The sequence below is a fragment of the Lynx canadensis genome, chromosome D4 (genome assembly GCF_007474595.2).
Source record: "Lynx canadensis isolate LIC74 chromosome D4, mLynCan4.pri.v2, whole genome shotgun sequence".
Taxonomy (NCBI): Eukaryota; Metazoa; Chordata; class Mammalia; order Carnivora; family Felidae; genus Lynx; species Lynx canadensis.
This window is the reverse complement of record NC_044315.2, coordinates 69,536,739-69,555,198: the sequence shown is the minus strand read 5'-3', so window position 1 is coordinate 69,555,198 and position 18,460 is coordinate 69,536,739. Positions and strand designations below refer to the sequence as shown.

Below are 18,460 nucleotides of genomic sequence, written 5' to 3'. Positions count from 1 at the left end.
TTGTTAGGACATCCTTTAATCAGGTGTTACATAGAGGTGATCAAAACTGTCCACTGGGTGTAATACTTTCTTCTGACCAGGATTTTTAAGCATGCTGAACTGTTAAATGGTAGTATAGAAAATATTTGAATGTTAAAAACACATGATAAGATAGGATTAAGAATCTTCATATTTGGAAATAGTTGGTAAACTTGAATATGAACTAGACATTAGATAATAATAGTATTTTGTCAGAGGCCAGTTTCTTGCATTTAATAATTGTATTGTGGTCATATTAGTGTCCTTTATTCTTTTTTTTTAAAGTTTATTCATTTTGAGAGAGAAAGAGAACATGCACAAGCAGGGCTGGGGCAGAGAGAGGGAGAGAGAGAATCCCAAGCAGACTCCATGCTGTGCACAGAGCCCGACACCGGGCTCAGACTCACAAACTGTGAGATCATGACCTGAGCTGAAACCAAGAGTTGGACGCTTAACCGACTGAGCCCTACCTGGATGCCCCGATAATGTCCTTATTCTTAAGAGAGCTATGCTGAGGTATTTAGGAGGGAAGGATCGTATCTGCAACCTACTCTCAAAACGTTCCATAAAAATAGTAGTTGTGTGTACGAATGGAGAGAAACAGGAAGCCAAAAAAATAGGGCAAAATGTTAACAATTGGTAAATCTAAGTGAAGGGTATATTTGTACATTGAACAGATGAGTTTTACCAGTTCTAGAATACCCAGATGGTCACTGTGACTCCTTAAAAGCAAAATGGGAAAGAAAGGCATCAGTTTGGCTAACAGAAATTTCTGGGAGTGGGGTTTGGTTCTAAGCCCTCCAATTTTAGCACAGTCTGCCCTGTGAGTAAGATCTGGCCTTTCTGACATGTATATATATTCACATGTTTACCCTGCCTGCATCCTCCTCCCCCTCCCCATTAACACCATGGGAGGATTCTTTTCTTATCGTTCACGTAGGTATCTCTACCTGGTTACTGAAAGCTTCTGTCCTGGCCCTCCAGCAGTCCATCTAGCCAGCTCTTAAACTTGGATTTTGTCCCCTATTGAGCACTTAGAAAAATACTGACAGTTCGTCTGCATGGGCTTCATTCCTATGTTCAGGAAGCAGTTCAGTGACTGTGTTTGTTAACAACTTCCTTGTATACTCCTTTTCTTTGCTAGTCCTCTCTTGGGTTAGTTACCTAGTCTTTCTTCAGGTGATTTTATCAATTTAGTGGTAGCGAATGTTCCAGGATGATGTTGATGAACACTAAGAGCTGAAGTCTCAATGTCTGGCTCATTCTCTGAAAATGATGTAGGTTAATTCTCATTAAGGAAAAAATCTTGCTTGGAAAACCTAGTAACTTGTTTTCTTTTTGTTAAATTCTGACTTCCTCACTGCCCTCCTCTAGTTCTTTTTTTTTCTGCTTAAATAGCCTCAAATTATTTTCCATCTGCACTCCTAGCCCAGAAGAATTATGTGGCACTTCTGGAGTCTCAGACAGCCACATTCTGTCGCCATAAACAACGTTTATTGGTGATTCGAGAGCTCAAGGAGCAAGCACAGCAGGTGAACCTGGGTGAGTGTCTGCATGATGGCTTTGGCGCTTGGGTGCGGTGGGGACACATCACACCTTGTCTTAGCTGCTTGTTGTGCCTTCTGCAATATGATTACTGTGCCGGGGGACATCTGAGGCCTCTGTGAAACCCCTTAGGGGCTGTGTGTGCCTGTGTTTGTGCGTGTAGGGGAGGGCTGAGGGGCAGGACCAAGCAGGAATGGAAAGAGCTCTGCTGCATATGCCCTCCACCCCCACCAAGCAGAGTAGCCGACTTCTCTGTTTCACAAAATGAGCCATCTTGTCTCCAGAGGTTCCTTTGCTTTGAAAAAAAAAAAAGAAAGAAAGAAAAAATAACTAGTTTGGTACTGTATATGCTAATAATAACTAATATTCTCTCATTTCACTTTGAGATCTACTTTATGATAATTGTCATCCATCCTCAGATATGCCCTGGTTAACCACAGTCCACTTACCCCACTAAAAGTAAACTCACATTAGCAGGGAGTTTTCATTCTGCATCTGATTCTACTTTTCTAGATGATGAGGTGCCCCAGGGTCCAGAGTCAGACCTCTTCTCTGAAACTAGCAGTGTCCTGAGTGGCAGTGACATGAGCGGCAGATATTCCCATAGCAACTCGAGGATATCAGCGTATGTATCATGTTTATTCAGCGTTTTGACCATGCCCTGGGTGTATGGAGAAAGAGCAAGTAAGTAGGTCAGTTTTTCATCAGGAGGACAGTGCAGGGCCATGATATAGTTATGCAAGGACTCTCCCTGCATATCTAAGAAATTAGACTTGGTGTTGAAATGTTTTCTGCTGATTCTTCATGGACTGTGCGTTTGCTCATGCCCACAAGGCTCTTACACTGGGAACTCAGTTTTTATGACATTTGATTTCATTTGTTTAACAAATACTAGGTGACCATAATGTGTAAGCACTAAAAAAAATTAAAAGATGATAAAGAAAAAATATTCAGGCATCTTCAGTTCAAAGTCAGGATTGGAAGAGGTTATAAACATAAAATAAGTGATCATACTTCAAGTGTAGCAGCTGGTCAGAACACCCAGATGCTAGTTGTAGTGGATGTTAGCAAAAACTTTTAAGGAGCTATGGGTTTATAAGTGCTTTATAGTCACCCTTGGGAAGCATAAAACAATGCATATTGTGTATTCGAAGTGAATCATACTTTATGAAGTCAGAATGGAGATTTTTGAGGTTATGTGGGGTGATCAGAAATTCCTAGAGAAGTAACTAGAAACTGGACTTTTAAGAGTCAGGGCAAGAGACAGGTGGCATAATTAAAGACCTTTGAGCAGGAAAGATACAGGACTCATTTTATTGCATTCAAATTCAGCGTGCTATGTCTATGTCCCCTGATTGACTGATTGATTGATATTTTGAGAGAAACAGACAGCATGAGTAGGGGAGGGGTAGAAAGAGAGGGAGACAGATAAGCAGGCTCTGGACTGTCAGCGCAGAGCCTGACGCGGGGCTCAAACCCACGAAACCATGAGATCATGACCTGAGCCGAAACTGAGAGTTGGACGCTTAACCGACTGAGCCACTCAGGCTCTCATATGTCCCCTGATTTAAATTTTACTTTGTTGCCTTTGAATTTATATTTTGTTAGAAAATTCAAGTTTGTTGTTCTTCTCTTTGTTGTTCTCGCTCTTATGATCAGATACAACCTCATTTTACTCTGCATTTTAATCATAATTTTAAGGCCAGATACTACCTTTTAGGGTTTTCCTTATTACTTCCTGCCTATAAGATTTGCTTCTCCCAATTTTATTTTAGGCGTCATTTAAACACCTCATCACCATTTTCCCCCAAATATACATACCATCTGTAGACTCTCTGGGTTCCTCGAAAGCTGGTGGCCAACAGGTACATTCATTTTAATCTGTGCAGCACAAGATTTATAACCTCTTTCTGATTTCTAACAGGCGATCGTCTAAGAATCGCCGCAAAGCGGAGAGGAAGAAGCATAGCCTCAAAGAAGGGAGTCCACTAGAGGATCTGGCCCTTTTGGAGGCACTGAATGAAATCGTACAGAGCACTGAAAAATTGAAAGGTATATTCTCAATACTAATGATTCTTGCCACACAAAAAAGTAAATGGATAGCACAGACTTTAATAAACATTAAGATGCAATTTTCCCACTTGAAGAAAGACAAAAACTGGCAGCAGGAAGGACGCATCTTGTCAGGGCACATTCCTGAACCACTCTCAGCTGGTGACATAGGAGCCTTCCTCTATTGGCCTCCATGCACCCGGCCTGGGAGACATTAGCGCTGAAACTGGAGTAAAGGATTGAGAAGACACTGCTTCCTGCTTGGGCCCCAGTGTGTCCCTTTTTCTTTTTATAGTAGGTATGTTGAATTATTCCAGCATTTGGGAAGAAGGAAGAAAATGTGGGAGATGGCAGCTGTAGTGTGATATTAAATATTTCTTAATTGGGAAAGAAACTAGGTTGATTCTAGCAATGGAGTTGGGGACCCAAGTTACCACTTTCTCAAATTTCTTCTCTCTAGATGAAGTATACCAGATTTTAAAGGTGCTCTTTCTGTTTGAGTTTGATGAGCAAGGAAGGGAACTACAGAAGGCCTTTGAAGATACTCTCCAGCTAATGGAAAGGTCACTTCCAGAAATTTGGACTCTCACCCACCAGCAGAATTCAGCTACGACGGTAAGTTTTCTTCAGAGACAGAATATGCATTTTTAAAAAATCATTTTCAAGGTTATTACATTCACACAATCTCTTAAAAGTCGAAGCAAAAGATTTTCTTTCATATTATATTAGAAACACAACATACCATAGTTAAATTATCTTAGGCTTATGTTTAAGCTGTCAGTAAGAAGATCTTCTATTCAGGTACACCTTGGCCTAGGTTAAGTTTGCTTTTATTTCTCCTTTCTGCATGAAGCAGTTGTTGTGGAGAAGATGGGCAATTCAGACTGTTGCCCCCTGCCTTCAGTGAGATTAGGGTGGGGAAGGGGGAAGCCAGGGCCAGAGTTAGCCTCTTCACCTCCCTGTTCAGACTTTGGGTGGGATCAGAGTTTCTTAAAGTAACCCAAACAATTGCTTTCTCTTTTGTTTCATGGAAAATTTGACTTGTCACTTCTACTGTGTTCTCATGAGGAGCTTTGCTACTTACGTTTAAGGCAGTTGTGTCCTATCAAGAACTCTCATGTATTACCATCTGTTGGTTATACCTCTGCTCAGTCTCTCACACCTCAGGCCTGTTGTTAAGTTTCTGTTTTGATTCAGAAAGGCTGGTGTGTCAGGCATGATCCATTAAGGAAAACCACCACAGCTGTTATTTTAACAGAGAGAATTTAATACATGGAACTGGTTGAACAGGTATTGGAGAACTGAAGAGCCAAAATGGGAGCTCAGAGAAGGAACTCGAGATGGTAACTTCGAGGGAACAAAGAAGAGTTTGGGATTACAGCACTTTAGAAGTTTGGAGATGGGACCCCACGAAGCTGGCTCTCCTCCCTCTGAGAAGAGGGTGCCAGGCAGCTGGTGCTGATACTTCTGAGGGAGCGCAATGGCTCTAAGTGTAGAGAAATAAACCGGAATGAACAGCCGCTGCCAGGGTAAAGAGCTGCCATAGCATGAAAGCAAGTGAATGAAGGAGCACATTCCTTCTTTTTTTTTTTCTTTTTTTTTTTCTTTTTTTTTTTTTTTGAGAGAGAGAGAGAGCGAGGAAGCAGGGGAGGGGCAGGGAGAGAGGGAGACACAGAATATGAAGCAGGCTCCCGGTTCTGAGCTGTCAGCACAGAGCCTGATGCAGGGCTCAAACCCACGAACCATGAGATCATGACCTGAGCCAAAGTTGGATGCTTAACTGACTGAGCCACCCAGACACCCCAACACATTCCTTCTTCCTCCAGTCTTGCACTGTCCCTCTGGTGTCTGCTATAGTCAGAGCATCGTGAGCCAGGTGCAAAGGCGAATGTTTTCTCAGGCTCTCAGCATCACAAGCACTGTAGGGAAGGGTGGTTTTGAAGCCTGAAGAGAAATTGGTATTCAGCTCACTGATTAGAAACACGTAGCTTTACTGGGCCTTGATTTCCTCAGTTGTAAATGGGGATATACTTCCCTATACACCTCACTGGAATATTCTGAAGGTTAGGTAAGAGGGCAGATATAGGTGCATGTAGTGTACCATAAAAATAGAAGCAGTTGAGAATCAGCACGCCACAAATACTTGAATTTACTAAAAGAGGTATTGCCTAGAAGAAATGTGATCATCTTCAAATCTGTACTGGTTTTGAAGTTTAACAATGTATAATATGTCCTCATGTCCTCCCCTACCCTTTTTTATTCAGATCCTATTAATTTCTGAGACACGGGCTTTAAGAGTCTTCTAGGGAAAATGAGCAGAAAATTGTCTTGCTTTGCTTGGTAAAGTATGGTAATGGCATATGTGCAGGATATCATGAGTCACATGGAGGTGCTTTGAGCATGACATTGACATTGCTGCTGAGACAGTGCCCCCGAGGGTGTGCACGCTGAACCAAGTGAAGCCAAAGCAGAGGGACTGGCATGTGCCCACTGAGGCTCATATAGGTGTGGAATTCCTATGATGTCTCTTGTTTTACCTTGAACACGTGTGCAGAATTTGCACACGTGCATCCATGATATGCACGTTTGTTTTAATATAAAAATTCCCACAAATCTTTGAATGCGATTTGATGGTCTGTTCTTTTTTATATTAAAAAAATTTTTTTTTTAACATTTATTACCAAGAGACAGAGCATGAGCATGGGAGGGACAGAGAGAGGGAGACACACAGAATCTGAAGCAGGCTCCAGGTTCTGAGCCGCCAGCACAGAGCTGGACACAGGGCTCAAAGGGCTCAAACTCAAAACCCGCGAGATCATGACCTTAGCCTAAGTCGGACGCGTAACCGACTGAGCCACTCAGGCGTCCCTCATGGTCCGTGTATTCTGTAGCCTCTTGTACTCTACTCCTCCCCGCAGTGTATGGTTTGCTTATTTGGAAAAGACCAGGAGTATATTGTTGAGATTTTCTTTTTTGTTTTCCCCTCCTCATCACCGTGTCTTCTGGAAGAAAGGAGATGTGGAGGTCTGAGTTGAGAGTGGGAAAACTGGCAAAGTAAAATCAGAAGGAAAAGAGAATCACTGCACTTGATACCATGAAAATGACAAGCTCCTTACTGCTAGCAGAGATGCGGCCTTTGGTATTTGCGGTCATGGGAAGTATAAAATGATCTTTGCTGTTCTACTTTCTCCTTAGGTTCTAGGTCCCAATGCTACTGCCAATAGTATCATGGCCGCTTACCAACAACAGAAGACTGCAGTTCCTGTTCTTGGTTAGTATTTTTTTCTCCAGATTATCACAGAACTAAGCAGAGGAGTATTTTTCTGTAAGTGTTAAGATGATCAGCAGTATGAGGAGAGATAGGGTATTGACTACAATTTTCTTTCAATTTTAGGACTATATCTTTAGTAAAATCGGTTTAGTGTTTCTAGTAAGAGCAACCCGAGGGGTAGGGAATCCAACATGACATTAAACGTATGATTTTTTTAAAAAATTATCTTGATACCATCTTGTCTGTACCCTGGCATACACTTGTCCATACAGGCACATCACAGTTGAAGTCTGAGTCTACATAGTCCATATATTTTAAAGACTCTTCTGAATTATCATTTTTGGCTGTTGGTAGTTACGCGTTGCATCTTGGGGACGTTTTCATAGTTGTTACTTAAGAACTGAACCTTTTTAATCATCTTCAGGATTGACACTAAACTTTGAAAGCAAACCCAAAGAATGCTAGCATTTTATTTGCATCTCCTAATTCCTAAAATGTTTTGTTTTGTGTTGGTGGTGGGGGAGATGATTCCTGATTAGATTGCACAGCCCTTAAAGTTAAAAGTCCTAAAGCCTTTCTTTTTTTATTTGGTTAGAAACTTTTGACACATCAGTTTGGTACCTGAGTATTTACCCTTCAGGTGGATCAGTCAAGCATACCAACAACCTCTTAGCTTTCAAACATTAGTGACCTATTCTGAAATAATTGGTAGTTTTTGCTACCGTGATTTGCATTTTCCAGCATGTGACAGGCAACAACATTCTGAATTTTTTCCGTTTAAATGCTATTCTATACTAGCATTCTGATGACATTTGAAGTAGCCTTTGGGGTTTCACATTAAGTTTAATTTTAACAGCTTATGTTGCTGGCAGGAATAAATTAACTACTTTCCATCCCAGCTCAACTCCTATATCTGGACAGTAACTACTGTATTCCTAGCTCCCCTTCTTCTTGAAGGCTGACAGGCTGCTTTTGTTACCAGTCCCAAAGCATACAGTTATGTCTGAGATGCTAAAAATTCATCTTAGACTTGAGGCAGCTTAGTAATTGTTCAGTTTGTACTTTGTCCAATCCAGTTGTGATTTGTGCCCCACTATCCTCATTCCTGGCCAGATGCTGACCTTCCAGTCAAGTCTAGTCAACTGCTTTCTCTAGAGTAGTTTGGTGGCTTTATCAAAGAGCACTCTCATTTTCCAGCTCAGCCTTAAAGACAGTAATATTCTGAGGCTCGTTATCTGAGTACATAAATATTATCAACGTCCTTGTGGGTATTACAAGATAGTGTAGGGAAAGAGAGGGTCTCATAATCTAAAAATAGGCAGAGGAACTACTGACAAATTAGTCCCATGCAAATATTCCTCAACTGCCCCTCCCCCAGCTAAGGGGAGTTTAAGCACACTCACACTTCCTGCTGCTGGGATCCAGGACTTGATGGGCATTGTCTCTTTTATGCTTACAATGTGTTATCATACAGATCAGTTACAAGTCTTACAAAAATGTAGAATTTCGGAAAATGGATTAAAATGTTATCAGAAGTGCTTGAATCTTCATAGCTGAATTGGACTTATTAGTTACAATTGATAATAACAAAGTAAGTGTTCCAAATGAGAATGATTTGACAATCAAAAAATTAAGAAAAGTCTTGGAAAAATTGATAAAACTCTCAAAGTATTTTTGTAAAAATAACTCTTGTAGCTGTGAAATTCAAATGTGGAAAGGTAAAAGATGTCATGTCTTGTCCTTATACAGTTTGCCGAACAATTATGTTTTCCTGCCAAAAAGTCAATACTTGGTATTCTTAGTTAAGTATAGAAATCAAACGTAGTTGCGTCTAATTTTTTAATAAAATAGAGTATTTTGTAATGTTTTTATAAAAAAGATGGTCTCATTTAAAGTTTAATCAACTGTCTCACATGGAATGATGGGCCTTGCTGATAATGAATTTCCAGTATCAGTATCCTGAAATAAGGAAAACCTCCTATGGTATTTTTATTTGTATAGCTCTTTGGGGGAGTAGAAAACACTAATTGTACATGAAATTATCAAACTGATGTGAATAGTAGTGAAAATCTGGATTGTACAGAAAATTATGTCAAAGAATATTAAAATTTGATAATTTCTAGTACATGTATTTATGTGTAATATGGCAATCATGTTTTTAAACACATTTTATTTTGAGCATTTCTCTCATGTTAAATGTTATTTTTTTTAAGTTGATTTATTTGGCGGGGGGGGGGGTGGAGGGGGGGGGGAGTGGGAAGGAGGGGCAGCGAGGGAATCCCAGGCAGACTCTGCACTCATGCAGGGCTTGAGCTCATGAACCGTGAGCTAAAACCAAGAGTCAGATACTTAACTGACTGAGCCACCCAGGTCCCCCTCGCGTTAAATATTCGTGAAAATAATTTTTAATGTCTGTGTGGCTCATATATACAGGTGTACTTTTGTTGGCACATTATTACGAATAGTGCTGAGAAAGAACACCTTTATATGTACATATTTTCTCACATCTCTGCTACCTATAGATATCTCTTGCTACCACAAATCTAATTGAAAGAGGGCCTGGGTGGAGTGTGTGACTCTTGATCTCGGGGTTGTGGGTTCGACCCTCACGTTGAATGGAGAGATTGCTTAAAAAATAAAGTATTAAAAAAAGAAAGAGGGCCTGGGAGTTTTAGAGTTTGAGCTAACAGTCATAATTTTACCCCAACCATCTTTCCCTCTTCCATTTGCTTTTTTCTAAAAGTAAGGACATTTTTTTTTTTTTTTTTTTAAGTAAGGACATTTTTATTGATCAGTATGTTTGTAGAATTTTTTTGGTCATAAAATATTTTCTCTTGGTTAACTTTATTTACCGAATAACATGCCACCACTTTTTTTTTTTACTCTTATTAAAATTGAGGTAAATTTTGTAGACAGTGGAATGTACAGATCTTAGGTATACAGTGTGATGAGATTTAATGATCATATACAGCCTTGTAACCACTACCACCACCCTCTCCCATTCAAAATCTAGAACATACTTCTACTTTGAATCACTCAGTGGACATTTTTTCTTATATCCTTCCACATGCCTGAAATGGAAATTCCTCTTCTTGGGGCAGGGCCTCTAGGCTGTGTTTCTTCTGACTGAAGGTTGCAAGGGTAACAGACATTAGCTCTGGTCTGATGTTTATCTTGTAGCTGCAAAGCCCAGTCGTCTACTTTCAGGCTAGAGTTCCTGCCTCAGCTCCCAGCAATAAGAGAGTGTGTCTGTCACAGTTTCCCTTTCCTTTGTTTTAGATGCTGAGCTTTTGATACCCCCAAAGATCAACAAAAGAACCCCGTGGAAACTGAGCCTTCTAGAGTGACTGACCCCAGTTAGGAGGACCCCAGCAGAGACTGTTTTCCTTCCGCTCCTCACTCCTTGAGGCCTGGCTGTTGGGAACTGGGAAGAGTAAGACAATAATCTACCTTAGCATTGTAGAGAGCTGCTCTATACAGCAGACCTAAGCAGACACCAAGCAGTTCCATTTTATGTTATTTTGTGCCTAACTTTAATCATTAGCAAAACTTTAAGCTCTAACCAATGTAGCATCAGTTTGTACAAATTACTGTTCTTTTGTTTAGTGCTGTGTGAGAGCATTTTTTTGGTATTTATGGTAATCACAAGATTGGCTTTCATACCTAGCTACAAGTCTGATTCATTTTGGGACCTTAGATAAGTCACATAATTGATTTGTGCCTCAGTTAATTGGGAATAATGTTTCATGGCTTCTCCCTCAAAAATGTGAGGAAAAGAAAATAATGTTTTTAAATTGTGTTATGTACCTGGAGGAGAGCATTATATATATACACAACGTGGCTGTTCTATCAACATGTAGTGACGCTTAATCACTTAAATGACTTCTTCACCTTGAGCTAAAGCAGAATATAAAGCTAAATATATCCTTTGAAATTCTCAGCATTCCTATGCTGAGAGCTGTTATCTTGTAATGTCTTACCAGGTTATGTGCTTCTAGTTAGTTACAACTGCATTGAGCTCCTGTCACTACAGTGTTTACAGGGACTCTCTTTACTGCCTGTGAATTTTCTGCTAGAGAGTTAGTAGTGTCAGAGCTGGAACAGATGAGAATTTCTGTAACAGTATCAGGCACATTTGGTATGGTGAGCAGTGTACACAGTTGTAAGTTACTCCTTTTTCTCCAAATAATTGCTGCTTTTAACTAAAAGGTTTTTTCTGTCAGTGTCTAGGCCATTTCATTTATTTTTCTTTATGGTGCTTCACTGATCTCTGTCTTTTAGTTATTTTCTTTGGAAAAAGTGAGGGTGTTTTCTTTTGGGTAAATCTAGAAAAAGCTCAGTTCATTTAGACAGCAGTTTTGTGGCTGATGTTTGGGTAAGGTTAAAATTTTCTTCCATGCTTTTAGTACCAGAACAAGACCTTCATGACTGCACATGAACTGAGAATGCTGCCTTCGGTCCTTGGAATGTGGATATGCCCAGAATTGTAATGAAAGATGGTCCCTGAGTAGCATGGTGTTGACTGTAGAATCTAGGTGTGTTTGCTGGTGTAATTAAGCTTTCCTATGTGTCTGAAAAATTTCACAAAGTAACATTAAAAAAAAATATCTCCTGCCTTGTAGAAATGTACTTTTTGACTTCTGCCCATAATGGATTTGCTATAATTGAGTGCTCCACACTGAAAGGCTGAAAGTGCTTTGTGACTACTCTTTGTCCTGGGTAAATGAACATAGTAACTTAGATGACATCCTAATACAATGTAGTGCTCTTGCTATGGATAATAGTGAAGGCATCCATGCCTGATGCATTGGAAATAGAAGTGATTGGAAATAGAAGTGGATTGGTAATGGTGTGACTTTTTATGGATGTTCAGTTCCCTGAAGATAATGTATTGAAGCAGCAAGAAAGAATTTGTGTGAATATAAGTTACTGTCAATTGCTATCTCTTTCCTGTGAGCAAGATGGAATTTTGTTCATTTGGAGAAGCAGCAGGCTGGAGCAGACCTTCTGAATTGAAGGCAGAGTCCAGGAAGAATTTATGGGGAAAGTGCAGTGTATGGGAGGAGGAGAAACTCCTAGAAGTGATGAACACATGATTTGGGGGAAGGGTTCTGTCAGGGTTCTAGAAAAGAATATATAACTCTTCCCCCAAATTTGGACTCTGTCCCAAAACAAGTTCATGCTGCAATAAGCTAAAAAAAAAAACCTCGGGGCGCCTGGGTGGCGCAGTCGGTTAAGCGTCCGACTTCAGCCAGGTCACGATCTCGCGGTCCGTGAGTTCGAGCCCCGCGTCGGGCTCTGGGCTGATGGCTCAGAGCCTGGAGCCTGTTTCCGATTCTGTGTCTCCCTCTCTCTCTGCCCCTCCCCCGTTCATGCTCTGTCTCTCTCTGTCCCAAAAATAAATAAACGTTGAAAAAAAAAAAAATTAAAAAAAAAAAAACCTCAGTTACTTTGTTGGTTGCATTGATTAAGCCTTGCTTGGATGCTCTAGACATCAAGAGGCAGCTTGCAGAGGACTGTCTCCTACAATCAAAGTCCATTTTAAATTTATACTTTAAAAAAACTGAGGCAGGAGGTAATATTTTCATTATGTCTTTATGAGTGTAGCTTGGTGTAGTTTCTTAGAACTGCCACATATTTTTAAGTGAATTCATTTTCTGTACATGTCTACACATACATATATTCACACATATTTGTGTATGTACACACACATGCTCACCTTTTATTCATAGCCATAATTGAAGGTTTTTGTTCTGTTTTTTTTAAATGAGTAAAACTAATGAGTCTTAGTAATTTAAGGTGATTATCAGTTTGGGGAACAAAATCATCTGTTTTTTCTGCCTCCTGTACCAGTCCATAAGCTTCTGTGCTTCACTAGAAGCACCACCTGGACAAGCCCTCGGGAGTTTCTGGCTGTCCTTCCTTGTCTATTGTATTTGTTAGTAACTGAGGTGAGGAACCTGAACATCTTAAGCTAGGTAACCATTAATCTCCTTGATGCGGTAGACCAGTCAAAGCTAATACGGTGACATTTGGGGACACTGAAGACCTGCTCTTGATTTCTGTGTTTTCTATGCTCCCTGAGCCCTTGCCTGTGCCTCATGCCTACTCCACCATTAATCTTATTGGCTCTAAAGTCCCCCACATTTTAAGGCCAACAGATGTTCTTCTGGTATACAGGAAAGAACAAGGCCTTGGGTCCATTCATCTTAGTGCCCTTGGACAAAGACTTTTTTTAAAATATAATTCATTGTCAGATTGGCTACCATACAGTGTGTGTACAGTGTGCTTTTGGTTTTTGGAGTAGATTCCCATGGTTCATCGCTTACGTACAACTCCCAGTGCTCACCCCGACAAATGCCCTCCTCAATGTCCATCACCCATTTTCCCCTCTCCCCACCCCAAAGGTACTTAATCTCACTGAATCTTGCTTTCCTCCAACCTTGTGTACCCACTGGCACTATTGTGTACCTTAGCACTATTGACATTTTGGGTCATATCATTCTTCGTTGGAGGGAGCTATCCTGTGCATTATAGGATGTTTCGCAATAACCCTGGCCTCTACCCACTAGATGCCGGCACTGTATACACCCCCACTCCTGTTCTGGTAACCAAACATATTTTTAGACATTGCCAAATGTCCCCTGGGGGTCAAAATTGCCTCCAGTTGAGAACCACTAGGCTAAGATGACTTTCACGTAGTTACCAAAACTATTCATAGCACTCTCTCTCTCATTTTTAATTAATTAATTAATTAGTTAATTTTTATTATTATTATTTTATTTTATTTTTTGGTGAGGATGGCTTTCTTTCCAAAAGGGGAATTGTGTAAGGATCAAGTGAGAATTCATACTGTTTTGAAAAGATAAGTAGTTGTTCAGCTTTATATTGGTGTTTTTCCTTTTTTTGGTATTTTTTCATTTTTATTTTCAGGTTTATTTATTTTGAGAGAGAGCTTGCAGCATGAGAGGGGGAGGAGAACAGAGAGAACCCCAAACAGGTGCCATGCTATCACTGTGGAGCCCAATGCAGGGCTCGATCTCACAAACCATGAGATCGTAACCTGAGCTGAAATCAAGAGTTGGGCGCTTAACTGACTGAGCCACCCAGGTGTCTCTGGAATGTTTCCATTTTAAAGTGCAGCAGAATATTTAGGCCTACCATGGCCTGAAGATTCCCTCCAGAGCCACCTCCCATGCTTCCCCTTCATTAAGACTCACCTTTTTGGGGATCCTTGACTTGGGGATCATAGATACTTAAGGGATTTAAAGACATATGATTGGTTTTCTCTGTAATCCCATTTTATTTTCTAGATTTTAAAATATTATTCTGGGGCGCCTGGGTGGCTCAGTCGGTTGGACATCTGACTCTTGATTTTGGCTTTGGTCCTTCATGATCTTACTTACATGGAGCCTGCTGAAGATTCTCTCTTTCTCTGTCTCTCTCCCCCCTCCCCCTCTCTCCGTCTGCCCCTCCCCCACTTGCACGCAGACACTCTCTCTTTCAAAAAACAAACAAAAAATATTATTCCTAGGTGGAGCCCATAGGTTTTACCACCCCTGCTGGAGGAATTAAACAAATTTCAATCTGCCCAGTAGTGTTCATGGAATGTTAAGAGTGGTTTGGGCAGAAACTGAGGTTGATAAGACCTTAAACTTCTCTCTCAAGTCAATGTACCCAACTTCTAGGTGATCCTTTGATACTTCAGGATAAGGTTTAGTCATCCTTGGTCAACTGTAGGAACTCCGCATGCCCTTCTGTGTTGTCTTTCCTTCTCTACTCCAGCTTGCTGGTGCCAGTCAGCTGTGCCTGGATCAGGTCTTTCAAGGCAGATACTATGAAGATGGCTCTGTAGGGCTTTTCCCTGGGGATTGTAGAGATGCCGTACCTCTCCTGTGAGTGCTTGAATGTGTACTTTTGGGTGTACATATGACTAAGAGCATGGTTAAGACTTTGGGGCTCCTGTATAAGAGGTAGGAGTCTGCAAGGTAATTCTAGCTAGCTCTTGTGGTCATCTCCCAGAGGCCAAATTCTAGTATTTGAGTGTTTATCTCTGTTTTGTACATCAGTTGTGTGAAGTAGGCATTTGAATTCAATATTATAGGTAAGTAGACTCAGATCAGAGTTAGGTGGTAGTGAAATCAGTTTTAAATCACAGAGTTCAAAGCCCATTTCCTTCTATTTGATGCTGCTCCCTGCCAGTGTTCAGATGCTGAGGTTTAGACAGGGCAGAGAATGTATTGGGGACTATTCTAAAAAATCTGTGTTCCATTTACAAACTGACCCCACAGGACCACCACAGAACGTGCCTGGGCCCTGGAAGGGCTTCTCTGGTTCTGAGGGCTGTGCGTTCCTTCTGGCTCCTCAGTTGTGTTAGAATGACCAGCATAGGGAAGGTTCCTATAAACCCATACCCTTAGCCCCAGAACTGGCAGCCTCTATCCTCGCCCACCCCAGATTCTAACTGTATATCCTACAGGTTGATGAGGAATCCCATCTAGTAGGAGATGAACAACTGAATAGCTATCCCCTTCAGACACACACGCATATCTTGCTCATAATATACCAGATTTCAGCAAGCAGCCACCATGGTGGCTTGATAAGAACTGGTATTGAGGCATGACTCACGTTCAGAACTAGAAGTACAGTTAGCGGAGGGATCAGACACCCTCATCAGCTCTTTACAAGCCTCCACGAAGCATGATATGTATTCTGCTGCTCTATGGGAAGTTGAGCCATTATAGCATACTTCCTATTGGTGTTCACCAAAAGAACTGTTCTTACATGCCCTAACATACTGTCTCCTCTCTCTTCATCACATGCCCCTCCTGAGCAGATTTAACAATGAGATAGTTCCTAAAAGGGAATACACAAAAGGGACAGAATAATGTTAGAGCTAGTTGTTTGTCAGGAATGTTTAAGCAGGCAGCACGTAATACATGTCTTTGTTGTGTCACCACCCCTCCCACTCTTGTGTGACAAAAGTATATTTTAAGGTACATGCTGCATATTGTGAAGTTGTTCTTACTAAGTCAGGAAATAGAGAAACACTGTGGAGGGAACATGAGGATTGTTTAATACTACAGGAGCAAACATGCGGGCTCAGCTCTCTGTGTGTATGGCGGGCGCTCACTCAGCAAAGCAGATGCATGGCAACCATGCTTTATCAGAGTTCAGAAGCACCTTCTGTACAGGAAGAAAGGCCCATGTTCCTGGTACTCAAAGCGGTGGACCCACAGTGGTTGGAAGCCCTGAAGCGATGCCAGGATGGAGCCGCCCGTCCATACTGCAGTGTCTCTTTCGGGCAACACATTTACCTGGGGGCTGTCATTGGGACACATGCTGCTCAGCTCCTTCTGCAGCCGGTTAGGGAATCCACTGAGCATAGTGCTCCCCCCGCAGAGCAGGATGTTCCCCATGAGATCCCGTTTGAGGGCAATGTCACACTTGTTAAGGCAAGACACTGTCTGGGTGTGAAGCCCCAGCTGCATGGACTTGATCAGAGAAGGCTTAAAGAACATCTCTGCGCAGAGGAACCTTTCCTGGCACAGCTGTATCTCCTTCCCATCAGGCAGTATGTACTGGATTGTATGCTCAGTGGCAGGGATTTTCTTCTCTTCGATGGGGTCCAGGGCCACAAAGCAGCATTTCTTCTTAATGTCCTCCACAATGCCTATCTGGTCCTCGGTGAAGCGTTTCCCGGAGTTATTCATCAGGCCCATCAAGTAGGCTGTCAGGTCAGAGCCCGCATAGTCCAGCCGTCCGGTGATGCTGGGCAAGGGATAACCCTCATAGATGGGGACCACGTAGGACACGCCGTGGCCAACTTCCACCACCAGGCCTGAGGTCCTTCCATAGGAGTACATGGACAGGCGGGATTGATAGGCGATGTGCATTGCAGGAGTGTTGAAGGTTTCAAACAGCATTTCAGCGTACTTCTCCCTGTTGGTGTGTGGGCTCAGGGGTGGGTCTGAAACCAAGACCGCATGCTCCTCTGGGGCGATCTTCATCTCTTGATGGAAGAGATATTCCCAGATATCTTGCACGGAATCCCAGTCCACGATGATGCCATGTCGCAGAGGATTAAGTAGCTTGAGACGAACCTCTGGATTGATGAGCTCCCGCCCCACGAATGTCTCCTTGCGATTGTCCCCAGTTTTAGCCGTCTCCATGTAGGGCTTCCCCACTGTTGTGGAGATGTTATGGGTGGGCTTTGGCAGCCCGGCAAAGCCGCATTTGCAGTAGCCAGTGCCAAGGTCCACAACCACTGCTTTGGTCACCTCTGCCTTGGGTTTGTCCTTAACCGTTCTTGAGTTAGTAGGTTCTTCTGGCTCTGAACAGTTACAGCGGACCCACACTGCCCGCTTTGCCGGGCCATCCTTTAAGGAGGCAGTCTGGAGGATGTGTGTCTGTGGGGAGACCTGTTCACCTACTCTCTTGGCAGGCCCGTCCCCGATGACTGCTGCCTGTGGAGCCCACATGCTATCAAGAGCCATTTGCTCTCAGAAAGTTCCTCAATCCCACAGGCTTCAAGGCCTGAAAGGCTTATATCAGATGGCAACTTGAGAAATTCCCAGCGATGACATCACTGATTATGACATAATCTGGTGACCTGGGTTTTCTAGATGCCGGGAACCTGTGTCCCATGTTGGGGTGGACTTGTTTCAGAGGTGACTTACCTTTTTCTAGATTTTGTAATAAACCTGATTTAGCCAACCAGTTATTTATTGATCACTTGCAATGGGCAAGGCAGCTGGGAATAAAAGGCAGCCGTGGAGAAAAAAAACAATCTCTGCCCTTGTAGAGTTTACGTTCTAGTCACTGGGGGTTGGGAAGAGATAGAAAATAGCCAAAACAAAGAGATGACAGAAAATGTTAAGGGCAAAAAGAGAAAAAGCAGAGAAAGAGATTGGGGAAGGTGGCTGTGTTAATGTGCCTGGGCAGAGGTCCCTGAGAGGGTGACACTTGAATGAAGACCTGAGGAGGTGAGGGACGCTGGGTGCCACGTGTACATCCTGCATATCGGGAGCAGCAGGTGCAGATGATGGGGGTGCAGCTGTGACTGATGAGTGAGAGAAGGGGTCAGCAAACTAGGGCCTGCCTGTTTTGGTAAATAAACTTTTATTTAAACACATGCTCATTTACATCTTGTGTATGGCTGCTTTTGTGCTACCACCACAGAATTGGACTCATTGCCACAAAGACTGCATGGCCCACAAAAGTGCAAATTTTTACTATCAGGCCCATATAGAAAAAGTTTGCTGGCCCCTGAGTTAAAGGATCCCCAGACCCACGTGGCCGAGTGGGGAGAGTAAGGAAAACTATGAGCGGGGAGGAGGGGCGGGAAGGGTGAGCAGCCCACATCCATCCTCTTGGGCCATGACTAGGACTTTGGTTCTGACTCTGCGTGAGATCAGAAAGCACTAGGGAGTTTTGAGCACTGTGGACACTACCCAGTTTATTTAGCAGGACTAATTGCTACTCTGGTGACTGAGCACTTCTGTCTCCCTTGTTTCTCAGGACAGCCTGCAGAAGAATAATTTTTAGGCCCATATCTGTGCACATACTCCATGC

At 42.2% G+C, this 18,460-nt stretch overlaps 2 protein-coding genes across 3 annotated transcripts in view; one reads left to right on the top strand and one right to left on the bottom strand.

Annotated features, from left to right (window-relative positions):
* The window catches only part of ELP1 (elongator complex protein 1), a 57,738-nt gene extending 46,231 nt beyond the window's left edge, over positions 1-11,507 (top strand). The window contains exons 32-38 of one of the 2 annotated variants that reach the window (XM_032595571.1): positions 1,447-1,560; positions 2,077-2,188; positions 3,488-3,615; positions 4,076-4,230; positions 6,811-6,886; positions 10,166-10,319; positions 11,293-11,507. In XM_032595571.1, the coding sequence (XP_032451462.1) occupies positions 1,447-1,560; positions 2,077-2,188; positions 3,488-3,615; positions 4,076-4,230; positions 6,811-6,886; positions 10,166-10,233 (653 nt within the window). In that variant the 3' untranslated portion in view covers positions 10,234-10,319; positions 11,293-11,507. Of the gene's footprint in view, positions 1-1,446; positions 1,561-2,076; positions 2,189-3,487; positions 3,616-4,075; positions 4,231-6,810; positions 6,887-10,165 lie in introns of both variants that reach the window. The other variant, XM_030293393.2, reaches the window with a different exon arrangement.
* A 4,441-nt stretch (positions 11,508-15,948) lies between these two features.
* ACTL7A (actin like 7A) lies at positions 15,949-17,570 on the bottom strand. The gene has a single exon (XM_030293394.1). It carries the CDS (start codon positions 17,380-17,382, stop codon positions 16,060-16,062), a length of 1,323 nt encoding a protein of 440 aa, XP_030149254.1. The 5' UTR covers positions 17,383-17,570; the 3' UTR covers positions 15,949-16,059.
* Positions 17,571-18,460: the final 890 nt, after the last annotated feature.

Bases quoted from the DNA above. Each gene is read 5' to 3' on its own strand.
- ACTL7A (XM_030293394.1), bottom strand. From the start codon at position 17,382: ATGGCTCTTGATAGCATGTGGGCTCCACAGGCAGCAGTCATCGGGGAC.